The 20,570-nt window shown below is 40.7% G+C and overlaps 1 protein-coding gene across 3 annotated transcripts in view; it reads left to right on the forward strand.

The window, feature by feature from the left end:
• Positions 1-20,570, forward strand: part of AGAP2 (ArfGAP with GTPase domain, ankyrin repeat and PH domain 2) — a 178,683-nt gene that overhangs the window by 152,427 nt on the left and 5,686 nt on the right. For 2 of the 3 annotated variants that reach the window (XM_087956359.1, XM_087956358.1), the window contains exons 12-17: positions 504-605; positions 749-895; positions 8,324-8,475; positions 11,410-11,500; positions 17,400-17,622; positions 19,247-19,502. In XM_087956359.1, coding sequence (XP_087812485.1) covers positions 504-605; positions 749-895; positions 8,324-8,475; positions 11,410-11,500; positions 17,400-17,622; positions 19,247-19,502 — 971 coding nt within the window. Of the gene's footprint in view, positions 1-503; positions 606-748; positions 896-2,756; positions 2,817-8,323; positions 8,476-11,409; positions 11,501-17,399; positions 17,623-19,246; positions 19,503-20,570 lie in introns of all 3 variants that reach the window. The other variant, XM_087956357.1, reaches the window with a different exon arrangement.

The raw sequence follows: 20,570 nt of genomic DNA on the forward strand, positions 1-20,570 counted from the left end.
AGATAATGCTGGTTTATCTCAACATTATCAGGATGGCAGCTACAAACGTTTCTTCAGACTACCCTTAAAAGAACTAATGAATCCTTTAGTTGCATCCCATGGAATGCTTCCACCAACTGGTAGCCAATGGGAGATGTGTTACTATGGTCACTGGGGAATTGGAAGATGGCTTCAGGCTCAGTCCTAGGTAGGATGAGATTCCTCTGAAGTTCAGCATAAAAGCACTCTTTGATTAACCGCCTCCAGGTTGCTAGTGTCCTCTTCGTCCTTCAGCTCTGGACAAAGAAATTAGAATCCCATTACAAACCTTATCTTACTTCTGTGTGTACGACTTGCATGCAAGAGACCCCTGGTCGCATTCTCCACTTCTCCATCTTAAAAGACCTCCAGTAAATGGGCCATTTAAGATCAAACGTATCTGAGATGTAAAATATGGTAACAAGACCAAAGCAGCTACGTTCTGATTCTAACAGGTCCGCCTGCTTGTTCCTTCTTCTCCATAGCTAGCCCTAGTCCAGGCCTGCTGAATCCTCCAGTTGACCCGGCAGTCAAGCTCTTAGGAAAACCGGAGCGTTTGCAGCGCTCGGTATCTTCTTCCAAAGCTGGTAAGTTCAGAACACAACCAGAAGCCCCACCCCCAACCCTCCCGGAGCGGAGAGGGTACCAGGAAAGGCTAGCCTCTCTCTGATCCGGTGAGAAAGATTAGCCAGAAGACACAACCCATTGTTTCTCCTACCTGTTCCTGCAGAAGTATCCATGGCTGCAGAAGGACTATCCAGTCCTGGCAGCAGTGGCAAAGACCCGCCTCCATCTCCTATGATTGACAGAAAGAAACACAGGCGGAAGAAGCTCACCACACCATCTAAAACTGAGGGATCCGCAGGGCAGGCGGAGGGTAAGAGGCCTCTGCTGCTCATTCATGGTTCGGAAAAGTTGAAAAGAGTCCTTTTTTAAAAAAAAAACACCACAGTTTGGGCTTTTCCACCGGGCACATTAGAACATCGTGGTTTCTAAAAAGGCAGGAAAACTAGAGGGGCATCTCCAGAGGGATTTTCCTCCGCTTTGTGCTCTCTCTCCTTCTTGGGAGTCTGCGCCTGTCAGAACGTTCAGCCGAGACGACCAATGGCCCCGCCAGCTGCGGGGGGGGAGGAGGGGAGGGCGGGATCCCGAGAGATCCTTTTGCTTCTTCTTCTTTTTTTTTAATGCCTATGCATTATAGTGAAATTGTTTTTAATGCAGAAAAGGCTTTTCCCTCCGATGGCAATTAAGGCTGGTCTGCCCTTCATAATGGGTATCTTTAAGATGTCTCTATACAAAGCCAAACAACTAAGACATTGCCCTCAGTGGTGGGATTCACATTTTTTTACTACCGGTTCTGTGGACGTGGCTTGGTGGGCGTGGCGGGGGAAGGAGACTGTAAAATCTCTAGTCAGAGGTGGTGTTTGACGGTTCTCCAAACTACTCAAAATTTCCGCTACCGGTTCTCCAGAACTGGTCAGAACCTGCTGAATAACCACCTCTGATTGCCCTGCTACCATTGACAGTAAACAAAGCCATTTTGGGGGGGGCGGTCCTTGATTCCAGATCCTATATCTGCTGGGGTGTCAGGAGAGCGAAGACTCTCTTCTACTGGGCAGATAAGAGAGTCTTGAATTAGGCAACGTATTAGCCAGGTAGTCCTCAGCTTACGAGCGTTCATTCACAGTGACAGTGGCGCTGAAAGACGTGACTTACAACCAGCCCTTCAACTTACGACGGTTGCAGCGTTTTTAACAATCACACGATCCCCATTTCAGCAGTCAGCAAGTGTTCACAACGGTCGCCGTGTCCCCCTGGTCATGCGATCGCCATTTGCAACTTTCCCAGCCAGCTTCTGACAAAGCAAAGTCAATGGAGAAGCTGGATTCACTTTTAACAACCATAGCACAAAAAAATAATAATTGTAAAATCAGGTGCGACTGCATTGCTTAGCAACTGAAGCTCCGGTCCCAATAGTGGTTGTAAGTCAAGGACTATCGATATGTAGTTAGCACTTTAAAAAAAAGAAGAAGAAGAAGTGGGAGGGTCATGTTTGCTTCAGGATCCAGCATTTCCACAGTTCTGGGGTTTGCACTGGATCCTGTCTCTCGGTTGCAGGAAGGGAGGAACGCTTGAACGGTGATCGTTATTGCCTGAATTGAAACATAACCAAGATGGTTGGGGTGCCAGAGGCGCAGAAGTCAAAGAATGCCTCCCAATGTTTATTCAAAGATTGTTTTCATCAAGCCTGACTGGGTGAGGGGAAAAGTAGCATGGGAGTCAGTGAGGGGAATTCAGTGAGGAGCATCTTAGCCGAGGCTGTGGGAAGGCCATGCTGCCTCTTGCAACCCCTGGAAAGGAAAGGAACGGTCCTCTCCTTTCGAGGAGGGGTTGGGCCATGGTCAGAGGAGTGGCCCATTCCCAGCCTTTTCTCTTAGCTCTGTCTGCACTAAGCAGCTGTTGCAAACCTTTCACTTCCGCTCTGAGTCTGCACCACACAAGGCCGTGCCCTTCACAGCTTTCTCCCTCACTGTCCCTCGCAGTGCTTCACGCATCCACCACCACCACTCCACTGGCACCCGAATCCAGGGGTCTGGGAGTTCTGATAGCCTCTGCTTTTTTTTTTTTTTTTTTAAATTATTTTCCTTTTCCTCCTCTGAACTCTCTCCCCTTTCTTCTTTTCCTCCCTTCTCTTTCTCTGCCTCTCGCTTCCTGCTTCCCCTCCGGACCCACTGCAGCCAAGCGTAAAATGTGGAAATTAAAAACCTTTGGTAGTTTAAGAAATATTTATAAAACAGGTAATGAGCGGCGGTGGCAGGTGTGGGCTCTTTTTTTTTCTGTGTGTGCCATGGCACCCATTGCATGCAGTTGTGCTTACTTTGTGACGTGCGCCCTGCTTTGATGTCTGACCCTGATGCTCAAGGGATATCCCTTCTTGCTTCTTGGTTAACCATCCCCAGGCCAACAAGTGTGTGTACAATTGATCCCCTCCCCCCCCATACCTCCATTTCCCCCAAAAGGGTTAAGTTCCCAGAATTCCTTCAGAATGGGAGTTTTTGAACTGATTCTGAAACTCAGTCAGAACCCCTTTGGGAGGAATATCAGTCAGATCATCAGATGAACCCCAAAAGTGCAAATAAACAGGGCCATAAAAATCAGTAGATTCCCTGGAAGGCAACTTTTCCAGTACTATTAGGGTCTCCTACTGAGTGCAGCCAGAAGGTTGTGTTCTAGCTCAGAGTACTTTCCCAACATGTGCATATGACGATAACAATAGCAATAGACTTATGTACCGCTTCACAGTGCTTTTACAGCCCTTTCTAAGCGGTTTACAGAGTCAGCCTATTGCTCCCACAATCTGAGTCCTCGTTTTACCCACTTCGGAAGGTTGGAAAGCTGAGTCGATCTTGAGCCAATGAGGTTCGAACTGCCGAACTGCAGTCAGCAAAAGTAGTCTGCAGAACTGCATTCTAACCACTGTGCCATCCCAGCTCAACAGACCCATTTGTATTTCACACTGTTTGCTGGAGAATATAGGGCTCCACATTTTTTTGCGGTGCACAAGCAGGCTCCTTGAAAGACAAATGGGTATAGAAAGAAGAGTCCAGAATCCTAGAGAGTCTTTCCCTGTTTGTATTTATTAACGATAGGGTCATGAATTCTTTAGACTGCCACAATTCAGTAGGTTGGTTAACTTGGTTTGGTAGTCAGATGTGTTTGGTAGTCAGATGTGTTGGTAGTCAGACTACCAAACCAAGTTAACCAACCTACTCCTAGACCCCACATACAAACCCCTAAAGACAGACCCCACCACCTACCTAGAAAAAACCACCAGATCCAAAATAAAAGCCTCCCCATCAGTGAAGAAATCCAGCAAAGAATCATACCCAGAGAGAAATCATCCAGATGCCCTAAGCTTTATGGTCTCCCCAAGATACACAAAGAAGGAACTCCACTTAGACCAATAGTCAGCTCCATAGGCTCACCTCTACAAAACCTAGCCAAATTTCTCACCAAACAACTACAGCCCTATGCAGAATCCATCAACTCACATGTAAGAAACTCATTCCAGTTCATCGAGATCATAAAGAAACAAAACTTACAACCCAGCGACCTACTAGTTAGCTTCATGTCATATCCCTCTTCACCCAAGTGCCAATAAAAGAAGCCTTGACAGCCATCCAAAACAAATACAACCCCCAAGCACATCCTAGATCTGACCAACCACTGTCTATCCAATACATACTTCACTTACAATGGACAAAAATACAAACAAATAGAAGGAGCACCCATGCGATCACCCTCTCACCTGTCATCGCAAACCTCTACATGGAACACTTTGAAACACAAGCTCTAGAAAAATATGATCACAAACCCAAACTCTGGCTCAGATACGTAGATGACACCTTCATAATCTGGCCACACGGGAAAGAAAAACTGAACAACTTCCTCACACACCTCAACAGCCTACACCCCAAAATACAATTCACCATGGAAACAGAAGCTAACAATCAACTTCCTTCCTAGATGTCTTGGTATACAAAAACCCAATGGCTCCCTAGGACACACCATCTACCAAAAGAAAACACATACAAACCGCTATCTACACGCACTCCCACACCACCACCCAGCACAGATCAATTCCGTAGCTGAGACACTCATCTCCAGAACAAAATGCTTAGCTGATGAACAACACCTAAAAACCGAACTAAACACTCTCACCAACGTACTAACAGCCAATGGATTTCAAAGAAAGAAGATCACCCACCTAATCCAAAAAGAAACCCCAACCAAAATCCAAGACAGAGAACAAGAGAACGGCAAAGCCCTCCTCCCATATATAAAAGGCACTACAGACAAAATCAGCAAGATCCTCCAAAAACACAACATTAAAACAGCATTCTGCACAAACAGAAAAATATCCACCATCCTAAGAAACCCTAAAGACAAAATCGAGTTAGAAAACCAAGGAGTATATGAAATCCCTGCACTGCCTGCCTCACCACATACATTGGACAAACTAACAGAAGAATAAGTGCACGCGTTGAAGAACATAAGAACTCAATCAAAAAGAAGAACCAACCTCTTCCCTGGTCCAACACCTCAAAGCCACAGGACATGAGATTGACTTTAAAAATACCAGAACTATCGCCAAAACTGAACACCACAGCAGCAGAATAATCAGAGAAGCCATAGAGATAGAAAAACGCCCACACAGCATGAATAAAAGAGATGACACCTCCCGCTTACCAGCCATTTGGAAACCCGCCCTCATGAACAGACGAGTACCCAACATGATAAATGACACCAGACCCACACCCATGAGGGCCACACAAGATGCCACCACCACACTTCCACGTAAAAATCAGACTCACACCCACACAGAAGATGAGACACGACCACAGACCAGAAGCCGCACTGCAGCTGCATCACTACCCACTTCAAACTCCTCTGAACCATACATGAAGCGAACTGACCCCCACCATGAAGATGTGGCACGACCACGAACTCGAAGCCAAACGAACACAGACCCAGACCCCAAACTCAAAGCCATATTAAAAACCCAAATGCTACATCACAGCCACCCGCTCAGGACATCACATCAGAAAACTCAAGAAATTACACCTCAAGAACTCAAGAAGTCACAACACAGCAAATGACCCAGGATATCACAGCACAAGACCAAGGATACCACAGCAATAAATCTCACAAGGTCATCACACAACCCATTACCCAAGCTGTTACTACACAGGAGGCTAATCGAAAAGAGATCAAAACACAAGCGACCCAGGAGATTACAACGCAAGACCCAGGATACCACAACAAAAGAACTCACAAGCCCATCACACAACCCATTACCCAAGCCGTTAAAACACAAGAGGCTAACGACCCAGGAGATGACAGCACAAGATCCAGGATATCTCTACAACAAAAGGCCATTACACAGCCCATTATACCAACATCAACTCCATCAACCAATCAAGAGGCTGCAGCACAGCCAACCAGCCCAGCACACCATCCCCACCACTTGTATATATAGAGAGATGGCAGCTCCGGTCACACACTGCTTGCACTGGCACTAAGCCGAAAGCACCAGCCTGAAGATGGCGAGTGGGACCTCGCCGAAACGTTGCCTAGATACTTTGAATCTTACGCGGAGAAAACCCGAATAACCAAAGATCCACATACAAATACCTGAGAACCTCAGAAAACAAATATATATATATATATATATATATATATATATATATATATATATATATATATATATATATATATATATATATATATATATATATATATATATATATATATATATATATATATATATATATATATATATATATATATATATATATATATATATATATATATATATATATATATATATATATATATATATATATGATCTTTGGTTATTTGGGTTTTCTCCGTAAGATTGGAAGTATCTAGGCAACGTTTCGATGAAGTCTCATTCATCATCTTCAGGCTTGTGTCTTCCCCACCCAATCAGAACACAGCCAAGCCCCCACCCAATCAAGTCACCCCCACTAGCAGTTAAAAGGAAGAAGCAGCTACAAGCTCACATCACTCTGAGAAGCACAGAGCGGAAGACACAAGCCTGAAGATGATGAATGAGACTTCATCGAAACATTGCCTAGATACTTCCAATCTTACGCGGGAGAAAACCCGAATAACCAAAGATCCACATATACACACACACACACACACGATAGTAAATTTGTAGCAGTTCCAAGGTACATAAAAACTGATACATTTTGCAGGTTAATGTGACAGTGGTAGAGTCATTTGACCTGTTGAGGAGTGGGAACAGGCAGAAACCCCTTGGTCCTTTAGGCTGATGCAGGTACGGCCCTTTCCCCAGACTCTCACAGGCCCTCCATTTCCATTTCCTTAATTATTCTTCCCAGAAGAAATGGTCATGGACCACTGAGTGAAGATTTGAACCCTGGATCTCCTGTTCCAAGTCCAGTGATAATCAGTACTTCAGTATTCCACCACTGGCATTAGAAATAACTTTGAATTTTTGCCCCCACTGTGGTCTTTGATTTTGAAGCTTTACATGGCAAAGACAATCTTCCTCTTTTAACAACCCCATAATCCCTTGCGGGGTGAAGTCTGGGCAACTGAATGGAGCTGAGTGTTTACTGGCCGGATGCCCTTCCTATTGACAATGTGGAGGTATATTCAGCAGATATATTCTCAACGTGCCCAGAGAGAGAAATATCTGACTCTGCCTAGGATCGAACTCACAGCCTCCTGATTGTGAGGTGAGAGCTCCACCTCTAACCTTCACCACTCACACAGCAAAGACAGTGGTGGGGGCAAACTAGAATCTGATCCATGTGACATAAAAGTGATCCATCCGAGATAAAAGTGCTAAGTCTTTCCCAATCTCAAGGGATGCCTAAGCACTTTTATCTCAGATGGATTGTGATCCTTTACCATTCCAACCAATTAATTCCCACTTCCCTGCCCTGATTCTCCCGCAAAGGGAAGAGAAAGGAAGCCAACATTGAAAGAATTTATTTTTATGCAATCAGCACACTCCCCTGCCCTACCTCACCCATGACTTGGGCTTGATTATAGAAAATTCTGCCCCTCACCACAGCCCTGGTTCCTGTCAGAGCCCTCAACTAATGAGGAATTGCAAGCCTGGCCATCATTGATTGCCATGCGCTGGCCATTTCCTGCCTCCTGAGCTTGCCGTTCTGGCTAGCTCTCGAGTGGCCCCCTATTCCATCCATGTTCAAAACAAAGTGTGAGACAGGGAAAAGAGGAGTCAAAACCTCCCTTATCCTATCGAACCACGGGGTAGAGTGTTGTGTTTCCACACACTAACTCTGCTCTCTAATTCAGGGATTGAGCCACTTAAGCCTATAGTACTGGAGCAAGCGAACACATAGGAGTGCTCTGCAGATTAAAAGTGCTCCCTAAATCACTTTAAAATAGTAAATAACCTGTGGGTTGATGAGGAGAGCATCCATGTAGAATTCTTTCAGGTACTTGCTGTTTGTGAATTTAAAATGTCGGCCTCCGTCAATGATAGATAATTGTGTCTCTAATACTAATAGATCATCTCCTTACAACTTTTCTCAAGCGTCTGTGCTATAAAAAAAAAAAAAAAGCCACGCCATCCTCTTTTGTGTTTGTTTAACTTCCGAATGTCCTTCCCCAACCCCCAGAGTTTGCCCCAACACCCGTTTGTGACTGTAAGACGGTTCGAACTTCAGGGAAAGGTATCATTTCGTTATGCCTGAGCGCCACTCTTTTACATCCGCAGAGGAGGAGAACTTTGAATTCATCATCGTCTCCAGCACAGGACAGACGTGGCACTTCGAGGCCAACAGCTTCGAGGAAAGAGATTCCTGGGTCCAAGCGATCGAGAGCCAGATCTTGGCCAGCTTGCAGTGTTGTGAAAGTAGCAAGAACAAGGTATTGATTGACCACCCAGCATCCTGCTGTCCCTTTCCCTATTGAAGCCTGCCTTTAAGTATTGATTGCCTATAAGGCTGTTGTGATTTGGCCATTACAAAAAAAGAGACTTTGGGGGAAAAAGGGCAAAGAAGAGCAACTAAGACGATTAAAGGCCTGGAAGCTAAAACATATGAAAACAGTTAAAGGATTTGGGTATGGCCAGTCTAGAGAAAAGAAGGAACAAGGGGAGACATGATAGCGTTCTAATATTTGAGGGGCTGCCACAAAGAGGAGAGGGGTCAACTTATTTTCCAAAGTACCAGAAGGCAAGACAAGAAACAATGGATGGAAACTAATCAAGGAGAGAAGCAACCTAAAACTAAGGAGAAACTTCCTAAGAGTGAGGACAATTAACAAGTGGGATAGCTTGCTTTCAGAAGTTGTGGGTGCTTCATCCCTGGAGGTTTTTAAGGAGAGACTGGATAGGCACGTGTCTGACATGGTATAGGGCAGTGGTGGCTAACCTTTTTGGTTAGCCACCACTGCGCCAAAAATTGAGTGCGCCCAGAAGGCCATGCACGTGTTCCCCCCACGCCCCCTGCACATGCGCACACAATCCTCCCCCTCCCCGCCGCCCTTACCTGCACTGTGCCTCACAGTGATTTTTAGCTAGTTTGAGGCCTTTTCGCCTGCCAGAGGGTTGAAAAAAGCCTCTGCAGGTTTTGCGGGCCAAATAATAAGCCCGTTTCATCACTTCCAGTATTACAGGAAGTGATGAAACAGGCCTATTATTTGATCCGCAAAGCCTGCAGAGGCTTTTTCCAAGCCTTTGGGAAGCTGAAAAAGGCCTCAAACCAGCCAAAAAAATCAGCTGTGAGGTGCGCACATGTGCAGTGAGGTAAGTTTGCCTGCGGCTCGTGTACCGACACAAATGGCTGTGCTTGCCACCTGTGGCATACATGCCATAGGTTCTCCATCATGGGTATAGGGTCCTGCTTGAGCAGGGGGTTGGGCTATAAGACCTCCAAGGTCCCTTCCAACTCTGTGCTGACTGATTGATCAATCGATTGATTGATTTGTAAGTGCACTATCCATATTAGGATTACCAGATATCTGAGGAGGCAAAGGAGAGCATGGATAATTGGAAAGGAGGACATCTGGGGGGAAAAGAGGATGCATTAAAAAAGGGTTTGACTTTCTTGGCATCTGCAACAAAAATGACAGCAAATTACAACTGCAAAAAAGTGTTCTTGGGCCTATAGGAAATTCTCTTCTTCAGCACCAGAAAGGCTGGTTTTTCAGTTGCAGTACAGATAGTCCTTGATTTACGGCTACAGTTGAGCCCCAAATTTCCATTGTTAAGCAAGGCAGTTGTTGAGTTTGGGTCCATTTTGCGACCTTTTTTTGCCACAGTGAATCACTGTAGTTTTTAAATGAATCATTTAGTCATTAAACGAATATGGCTTCCCTCATTGACTTTGCTTGTCAGAAACTGGCTGGAAAGGTTACAGGTGGTGATCACCTGACCCTGAGACAGTGAACTGTCATAAATACATGCCAGTTGCCCAGCGTCCAAATTTTAATCATGTGACGATGGGGATTATGTAACTGCTGTAAGGGTGAAAAAGTGACTTTCGCACAAAAATGTGTGAAAGTCCATTTTTTCATTGCTGTTGTAACTTTGTATGGTCGTTTACAAATGGCTGTAAGTTGTTTATCTTCCAATGCTATCATTCCAGTAATCATCACATACAATGGATGTCAAGGAACAAGGCAGAATGAAGAGACATTTGAACATATAAGAAAATCTTAGTCAGATGGTTGAACTCTGAAGGCCCAGAAAGTCCAGAAGGAAAGAATAAACAGACAAAGAAGTTGTTTTAAACAGAGATCATGTCTCTAATGTGGGGATTCACCACACAAAGAGAACAACTTATTAGAATGAGAGTTGGGAAACAGGCTGGGAAGATAAATCTCCCCAGGCCTAACTTGAATTAGCATACAACATTTTAAAGGAATAACGAATAAACGTAATTAATCAATAATTATAAAAGGACGTTTGCAAAATATTACACAATAACATTTGCAAAGTATTACATATTAGTATTAAATATTATTACATTTTTTATTTTATTGACTAAATCTATTTTTTTTCAACTGTGGGATTCAGACAAACGCATTATTTTCCATTAAAACATTTATGCATATAATTTCAATGTCTTAGGCAGAAGCATTTGAGCTACCTGGCATATCCACCTTTTTCCTTCCTTCCTTCCTTCCTTCCTTCCTTCATTCATTCATTCATTCATTCATTCATTCTATCACTCAAAGTGATTTAGCCCAGTCATAATGCTGTGGTCTTGGTAAGAAGAGTTTGAGCATTATTTGCAAATGACTAATGGTTAATTAATGGTTGTGTTGCAATTCAACCACATTTGAAACAATCGCTATAATTCACACAAACTTTTTAAAAGCAAGACAAATAGAAGCCAATCACACACACAAAATTGGAAGAAAATCGACTGATCTATTGGAGAAGGAAAATGGGGTTTCTTTTTGTGAATATTCCCATAGACTATGACCTGCTGAAAAGGATGCTCTCTCTTGTGATTCATTTTAATTAATTAATTTGTTTGTTTCCTTTATATTTGCTGCCCAGTGCCCATCTCATTTCAAAATAACTCTGGGCAGCTTATATCATTAATTCTTTTCATATCAAACATAAAAAATTGTAGGGAAGGGAGCATATCCTCAGGGATCCTTTTGTATCTGAGAATGGAAATGAAGCATAATCCAAAAATTTCATACAGGTTTGGAAGATGGGTTTCAAGAAATAGCAGACAATAGCTTACCCAGTCTTGCAAGGCCTCAGTCAGAATTAGGGTGATCTGTGAAGTAACCCCTGAAACAATGGACATTTTAGCATCTATCTGTATTCTGTCTCGCCAACAGGCCCGGATGGACAGCCAGAGTGAAGCTGTGGCAATCCAGGCTATCCGAAATGCCAAAGGAAATTCTTTGTGTGTGGATTGTGGGGCATTAAGTAAGTATGTGGCCATTCAGACTTTTTTCTTTTCTTTTTTTTGTAAATTTTATTTGAGTTTTCACAAAGAGAAAAAAAATACAAATAAAACATCTTTTTTGAAAGCAGCATAATCCCAGGTTACATTTCTTCGTACAGAGACAAATTCAGGTTCATGCTCATTTTTATATTCTATTCCATATCTTATTACTATTTTACATTTTCTGCATAGCTTCTCCCCTCTTTTAATTTTCTCAATTTTATTTTAATTATCTCATCTCAATTCAAATCATTATATTTATATTTTTTGTCTGTCCTGTTTCAATTATCTATTATCTTTTCTCATTAAACAAAATTTCTCCTGTAGTTACTGATTGGAGTATGACGCCTTTATATCTTTTCCCTAAAGTTGTAACATTCAATATAATACATAACTTCCATTCGGGTTCTGCTTGGTACATTCTTAAAATACACACTGTATTCTTAAAAAAAGAAAAAATATATATAAATGTATATAATTAAAACAACATTCCATTCCAATTCAATTCTATCATTAATATTAATATTCATTAAAGTCTTAACATCTTTAACATTACTTTTCAATTAAATATCATACTTCTATGGGAACAATTATAAGCTTTCCATAGTTAATTCCCCCCCCTTCACTTATATTTTATAAAACATTAACTAATTAAAATGTTTCCGTTCCTTCCTAATTCAATTTTCTCATTTATTTTATTTCACTTATTTTATTCACAAACATTTCACTAAATTACACTAACTATTTTATCCCTCATTTTAATCATACGTTGTTTCCAATTTTCTAAAATTATTTCTATTACTAATATAACAATCTTATGTACCTTTACAGAATCCCTTTTTCAGTTAGATTTCCACCCATTATCTCTAAATAGATCCTGTTTCTCTATATCTTGCTCCGGTCCTTTGTAGCTTCTTTTCCTTTCCTTCCTCCCTCTCTTCTTCTCTCTCCCCTTTTTACCCCCTTGTTTCTCTACCTCTATTTCTCTCTTCTGTATTCCCCTTTTCTGTTGCTTTCCAGTATTATACTTATTTTTTGAAGTATTTTTCTTTTCTTTGGTTGTTTTTTTAAGTCTTAAGTTCTCCATTCTCTTTCCCCCCTTTCCTTTTTCTTCCCCACATAGGATTACTTGTTCATTAAAGATGGCTTCTTCTTTGTCCCAGTCTTCTTGTTTTGCAGTCTTTTCTTGTTGTTTCTCAGTTCCAAATCTCCATTTCTAAGAATTGAAAAACAAAGCCAAAAGAACCCTTCCCTTCTTGTGCATCTTCTTTGTACTTTTTAAGTTCCATTTTCAATTCATCCAGAAGTGGTGCCATTGTATAAATTTTTAAACAACCACCCGATTGATTTTAATCATTCAAATATAATAACCAAAAATCCAAAGATCACCAAATAATCCAAATACATGTAAGCTGTTTCTTTTTTGCTCTTTTTTTTCACTTTCTCTTCCTGGGGTTACTATTTAGTTGCAAAGTTTTTAATGTCCAGAAATCTTTATTATCCCTTTGACATTTTTGTTTTATTTTCAGCTTAATTGTCTATTGATGTCAAAGTGGATTTTTCCGATTCCTTATTTAAGTCTCTTAGTATAGGGAAGGAGAGAGAAGAGAAAAAAAAAAAAGCCAAACCTTTCCCTTTTCACTTTCCTTCGCTGCTTCCAACTCTTCTTTGGGAGCGATGTTATTTTTTGTAAGTTTAAATTCCAGGGTACCTTGGTTGTTGCTTTTACAATTTAACCCGGTCAGCCAAAACTTTCACTTCTTATCTTCCTGCACATTCTTTTCCGGTCGAGTTCTTCTTTGTGGTGGCCATTTCTGACCACCGCTCCTACCGCCTTCGGGAAAGGGAGTAATGGCCAGCTGAGGAGGAGACATGCGGCTCTCCTCGACCCTGCTGGCGGTCTCCCCCCTCTTCACCACCTCTACGGGGTGGCTTAGCCCCGAAACCAGCCAGCTCGGGGCGCTCCAGTGGCGAGCGCAGGCAGAAACCGCGCACTGCAACCATTATAAATATGAACCAGTTGTCAAGTATCCAAATGTAAATCAGGTGGCTATGGGGATACTGCAGTGGTCATAAGTGTGAAAAATGATCCTTTTTTCAGTGACGATGTAACTTTGGTCACTAAATGAACTGTGGTAAGTTGAGAGCTAACTGTACTTTATATATTCTTTTTTTTTTATTAGCAATGTTATATTTTTGGTGGCACTTCATCATATCTTCTAGCTGTTATATTTTACCAATACAATATTTAAATCTTAAGAAAAGAAAAAGAAGGCAGAGGCAGGATACGCCAAAGAAATATGAATATAGTTGGATTTATTTCCACCACCTCCTTTAAGTTTTCAGGGATGGGGCTTTTTTTTTTTAAAGTCTGCTTTGAAGCTTCAGTCTGACAATTACTATATCGATAATATCTAGCTAAAGAAACAAGCCATCTCCAGCACAGATGTTTCTGTCCTTTGGCCTGACGTTTCCCAGCTGACAGATTTGGCATACCAGCCTCAGCAGAGGAGATTACAGTGACCCTTCTCCTACACAACATCTGGCTCCTTTGCTTCCCAACTGGCACTCCTTTTTAAGGGAATTATTCTGTCCTCTATAATTACTGACTGAATGTATAAAGGCAGATAGATAACTTCACAAAGCATCCATACAAAGTCTTTTTATTGGTTCATCAGGCATCCTCAATATAACTTACAGTTACGTCGAGATTCATCTCAATGTCCAATTCTTTGCATAGCTGATTTTCTGATGTAAAAGGATTGTGATCTTTTTTTTTTTTAAACAAATTTCATTCAATTTTTCACATAAAAACAAAAAGCTCTTTTTAGTGGACAACATATTTCCGGGTCATCACTTTTACATACAAATATGACAATAGTTATACATTCATATATGCATACTTAATTCTATTATTACCTTTTCCATTCCAAACTTTCAGAAAGGAGAGAAACAAGCAAATTAATCCTAGTCTCTTACATTAACCTCAATCAAAACATCTTTTCATTTCTTTTCAATTATTTCAAATATAATCCTTTAATATTTATTTTAAAAATAGAAATAACAATATATATTTGCCTAATAATAATAATAAAAAAGTTACCGATGTCTCTCCTTCCTTTTAATAGTCTGTATTAATTTAATAGTCTGTATTTAAGTAGTTCTTTAATCTGTTATATTTTCTTTCCATCACACATTCTTTCTATAGATTCTAGATTAATACCAATTTTAACACAAAAGAAAAAGAAACAAATATAGGTTTTCCCCCCTTTACTGCTTTGAGTGTGACACCTCAGTGGTTAAAATATACCTTTATTCCCTCATCTTAATTCCCAATAAACCATTATTTTTAAGTAGTTACAATAATAATCATTACATCTTTTCATTTGGATTCCGCAACATATTTTCCCCCCTTAATTTTATTTCTAATTTCAAAAAAGTAAAAGGGAAAAAATTGACTATTCAATTTCTAATCACTGATATTGACCTCATTTTTAAACATCTCCACATTCATTTCAATTATTAGAATTTCTTCAATAAACCTTAACTTTTCTTTTAAGAATAAAAATAAAAATATATATTCATCTAATAATAGTTATCAGTATCTATCCCTCCTTTAATAATCTATATTACCCTATTTTCTAAGTACTTTTTAAATTGCAAATATATTCTTGTTACCCCTTGTCACCCTGCAGAATCCCCTTTTTAATTCATCAACCTTTATCTCTTAAAAAATGATTTCTTTTCATCATTTTACTATTTCCGTATTTCTTTATTTTATGCACCTGTTTCTTACTACCTCTCCTCCCCCTCTTTTTCCCATATCTTTTCTCATTCCGATTTATATCCCTCTCTTTCTTGATATCTTCCTTTCCCCTTTTCTGCTGGATCTTTCTACCTCTCCTGATTTCACAGGTATTCCCCTTTTTGATTACCTTCTTAAATCTCAACTTTTTAGCCTTCCTTCTTTCCCCTCGTCTTTGTAGTGTTCTTTGTGTTAATTGTCTATTTAAGAGGGCTTCTCCTTGAATCGACTCCTCCTCCTCTGAAGCTCTTTCTTCTTGTTCTTCAATCGCCATTTCCATTTCTTCTAACACAGAGCAAAGTGATTCTCCTCTTTCCTGTACTAATTCTCTCATATTTTTAAGTTCCATTTTTAATTCCCGAAGAGATATCATCATTACACACTCTTATATTTCATAATCATTGAAGTTCACAAAAAACACTTTTGCTTTCCTTCTTTCTTCTTCTAGTTTTCTAAAGTTCTCAATTGTTCCAGCCCAGGGTCTATACCAAAAACATCAATCAATCCCACAATCAGTCTTTCCTTGCTTCTTTCTTTATTCTAGTTCAGATTTCACTTTCTAAGGTTCTTACTTTGTTTCAATATTTCTTTAACATTATATCAACACAAGTTCATACAGAAACAGGATGCTTTCCCTTTTGTTTGGGTTCAAGTTTTTGTCAAAAGATGGCACTCTCCATTATACAAAGTCTTCACCTTTTCCCCCTATTTTTTTATTTAGATTTTTTCGAACCTCAATATTCCAGCACAATCCAATCTCCAAATTGTAAATTTTATTATTATTATTTTTTGACAATCTTAAGTCCAGCTTTATTTTATGCCTGTTTATTGCCAAAATATTTTAGTCCAATTTAATTAAATATTTAGTTCTGGCTTCTTCCTTTCCTGGTTCAAAGTCCCGCTTAGCTGTCAAAATTATTTTCTTATTTTTTTTCCTGTCCCTTTGTAATTTTGCCGCTCACTTTTCTTTTCTTAAAAGTTCAATGTTACCTTAACCCCGGGTACTTTTTGTTTAGTTGTTTCACCCAATTGTCCCAGCTCAGATGTTATCCACCTCTTTCTTCACTCCTGCACAAATCTTAGTCCAGCTGAGTCCTTCTCTTCAGGGTGGCCATTTTGGACCACCGCTTCAGTCGTCTTTGGGGGGGAAAGGACCAAGCCCAGGAGGGGAGATGCGGCTCCCCTCAACCTGGCTTATGGCTTCCCCTTACTCCACCACCCCTCCAAGGCAGCTTCAGCCCCTAATCGCAATGATCGGGGCTTTCCAATGAAAGAGCACGGACCATAGCCACGGACAGTTGCGATCTACGGTCCATCGGTGAGGAGGGCTCAACACGGAACCAGGATTGTGATCTTTCATCCTATAGTAGTGGAGCAAAGGGGAGAGATGCCAGCATGCTGCTGGGGTCCGAGCAAGAGTGAAGAAACCTCCCCCAACCCACCAAGGGTCAATTCAGTGACCAATCAGGATTACAGATGTGGCCACATGACACGGACTACATTTCCCAGGATACCTTCACCACATTTACCATGATGCATTCCCTTAAGGGGACAGCTCTCAATTCCTAACTAACTATCTCAATTCCCATTACCTGTAAACTGTCTGGACAGCACAGGAACAGATTGATTCTTCATAGGAAAAGCTGTTTCAAGACTGGGTCTCTTTAAAATATTGGGGAGGGGGACTTAAAGACGCTCAAAAGAGAAGTCCCATTGCAGTGATCTTTCCACCCTTCCCTTTGGTTGGTCAGCTTGTGATGTCTCTCTCACTTTCTCTCCTTTGTCTTTCCTTTTTCTTCCTCTATAAAAGGAAAGCCTCCAAGGCTAAGCCCCAATCTGAAAATGCTCCCTGATAATAAGGCTTGCTCCCAAGAAGACTGGGCTTTCCCCTTTACTACATTGGAATATCCCTCACTTGGCCAGTTATGATCTCTCATCCTAACTTGGGTTGCGTGTGACTTAGCACATCAGAACAATTCCCTTTAGTTTGGAATTACAGGTCTTTGCTTTGAAGAGGAAGGCCAGTTCCCTCCCCCTCATCCTACTTTCTAATTCCTCCATTTTCTTCGCTCCAGATCCAACATGGGCCAGTCTGAACTTGGGGGCGCTGATCTGCATTGAATGTTCTGGCATCCACCGGAATCTGGGCACTCACCTGTCTCGTGTGCGCTCTCTTGACTTGGATGACTGGCCCCTGGAGCTCACCTTGGTGCTCACCTCTATCGGGAATGAAACAGCCAACAGCGTCTGGGAGAAATGCACACAGGGGCGCCGGAAACCCACCTGTGAGTCATCACGGTAAGTGCACATAATCACATAATGTAGTGGAAGAATAGCCTCGGAGACATAGGCAGGCATAGTGTATCTATTTACCTGGGAGCTTAGCATTGTGGTGCACATACTTGGATCAACACAGAGAGAAGATAAATTATCACTGCATGATGTAGCTAACATTGGCCAAATTACAGTGTTGCTGACTTGGTGTGTGGGAGCGGGGAATGATGGGGATAACCAGTGTCAAAGGGGTTAATTCTAAATATATCTTTAATTTTATAAACTCTCCATGTGGAAAGTAATCACTCTGTCCTTCTCTCTGCCTAAAGCAGTAGTTCTCAACCTGGCTGAGAGAATTCTGGGAGTTGAAGTCCACACATCTTAAAGTTGCCAAGGTTAAGAAACATTGGCCTAGAGGAAGAAACTATCCGGAGGTGGGGGAAACAGTTGTCATCCATACCCCTTCCAAGAAGGGAATAGGACAACTTGCCACAGCCAAATTGCTGCGGCCAACTCACCATGGCCAACTCACCATGGTCAACTTGCCATGACCAACTCATCACAGCCAATTCATCATGGCCAACTCACTGTGGGACAACTTGCCGCAGCCAACTTGCCATGGGAAAACTCACTGCGGGACAATGGAACAATTCTATCTAATTATTTAAAATCAATAAAAACTATTTTAATTGTCGCCGTTCACATTTTATTCTATTCCTCCTTTTGCAACCTTTCTTTAACGATTCTATTCCACCGTTTCTTTGATATTAGTGTAACTTTTTTTAATAAATTGTATTAATTTTCTATTAATTACATTTCTTAGTGCTTAATAAACATTGTGTTGTCTGAGTATTTAATTTGCTTAACAATACAAATGCCATTCTTATTCTCCACCCCTTTTTTCCAGCCACTGGTAGAATAAATTTCAAGTCTGATAATATTCTGTCCTCTTTCCGTTTGATTTTCAGCGTCAGTCTGTCCATTTCTGCACAGTCTAATATCCTTTTAATTAACTCTTCATCTTGAGGTGTTTCTTTATCTTTCCAATATTGTGCAAAGATAATCCTCACTGCTGTTAAAACATATAATACTAAAGGTATACTGTACTTCTCTTATCAAATTTTTCTGATATCATCCCTAATAAAAACAGTTCAGGCTTAAAATCTACATGTTTCCCTATTATCTTTTCTAGGAACCTATGTATTTTTCCCCTTTTTTTTTTTTTTTTTTTTGGCTTTAGCACAAGTCCACCACATATGATAGTATAACTTTTGTCTTGCAGCAAGTCATCCCATGGTGAGTTGTCCTGCCGCAAGTTGGCTGTGGTGAGTTGGCCACAGCAAGTTGGCCGTGGCAAATTGTCATAGACCCAGTTGAGACATGAGACTCATTCTAGCTCTTAGATCAAAAGATGTCCGTATAACTGCCTTGAATTTTTCACCGTAGAGATGAAATCAGTACATGAATGTCTGAATTTTACTCCTTTTCTTCATGCTTATCTTGCTCTTCCATCCCTTTGACCATCTCTCTGCAGAAGAACCTACCATATTTTGTTTTGTTTTTCTTTTCGACTTTGTGTGCTTTTCATAACAGGTTTTTCTCTGAGCACAGACTCTTATGGCAAACTTTCTTGATTTCCTTTTTTCAGGGAAGAGCGAGAATCCTGGATCCGAGCCAAATATGAGCAGCGACTATTCCTGGCACCACTACCAAACTCTGAACTCTCCCTTGGGTGCCAACTGTTCCAGGCTGCCTTGGACCAAGACCTGGGAGCTGTGCTGCTCTTGCTAGCCCACAGTTCCAAGGAACAGATCAATGCTCCTACTGGGGACAAGGACCGGCGCACAGCTCTGCATGTGGCATGTGACCTTTCACATGTGGTTATCACCCAGCTTTTGGTCTGGGTAAGTTCTTGGCAGTAGAGGCACTTTTAAGTCCAAGGAGAGAGAAAAAAAAATATCTTAATGAAGGAAAGTGTGCTGTCCAAGAGAAAAGTTGACATACATAGTAGATAGACCACCGACTGTTAGAACATTGATTTCTGAGAATGTAATGCATTCTCAGAATATATACATATATACATTTCCATATGTATGCCTCCAATGGCATATTTCAAATTTCCTTCCATGATTTCAAATGTTCTTGCTCCTTACAGATATGGGAGGTTGGTAGTAGCTTGAAAATAGTTCTTTAGACTGAATTGGATCCATGTATAGCATGCATGGTGTCCCCTGGGCAGAAGCAAACAAACCCCTTATATTATGTCCATAGACTGTGTGAGCTTCATCCATAAGCCATGCAACTGGTTTGAAGCAGAACTTCATGGTGAAGCCCATGCTTTGCATGCAGAAGTCCTCATCTCTCATTAAAAAACACCATATAGGAAAATACTAGTGCCCAGGAAACCGAACAGAATCTCTAGTCAAAGTACTAGCAGTCTCCTATTCTTTTTTTTTTTTTTTTGTAATCAAGTTCTTTCTTTTTTTTTGTAATTTTTTTTATTTCAATCTACACATACACAACATTACATTAAAAGTGTGGCATCAGTATATCATACATTTTAGTATAGGCAAAATGAATAATACCAATCATATCTCTTAATACGCATATTCACATTAAGTCATAATCCTTCATTGCTTTTTTTTCAACATTTCAGTACTCTCTCCTAATGCCAACCATCATATCGGTTAAACATACCTAGTAATTTCATTATTCAATTTCCTCCCCAATTTTGTTTTTTAAAAATAAAATAAAAATCTCATTTGGCAAGCAGTATGGTTCCAGGTTTCACATCTCAATACAAACATGACCATAGTTACCTATTCATTTTATTTATTCAATTTCATATCACATTATCTTTATAAATATTAAATATTAAACTTATCCAATTCCAATTTATATTATAACTCGTTTCATTTTTTTCTTAGGATATTCTCATATCTTATTTTACAGTGTTATCTAAAATTCTCATC

This window comes from Notechis scutatus, chromosome 2, assembly GCF_049901735.1.
Source record: "Notechis scutatus isolate UNSWTSFEM ecotype Mainland chromosome 2, rNotScu1.2, whole genome shotgun sequence".
Lineage (NCBI taxonomy): Eukaryota > Metazoa > Chordata > Lepidosauria > Squamata > Elapidae > Notechis > Notechis scutatus.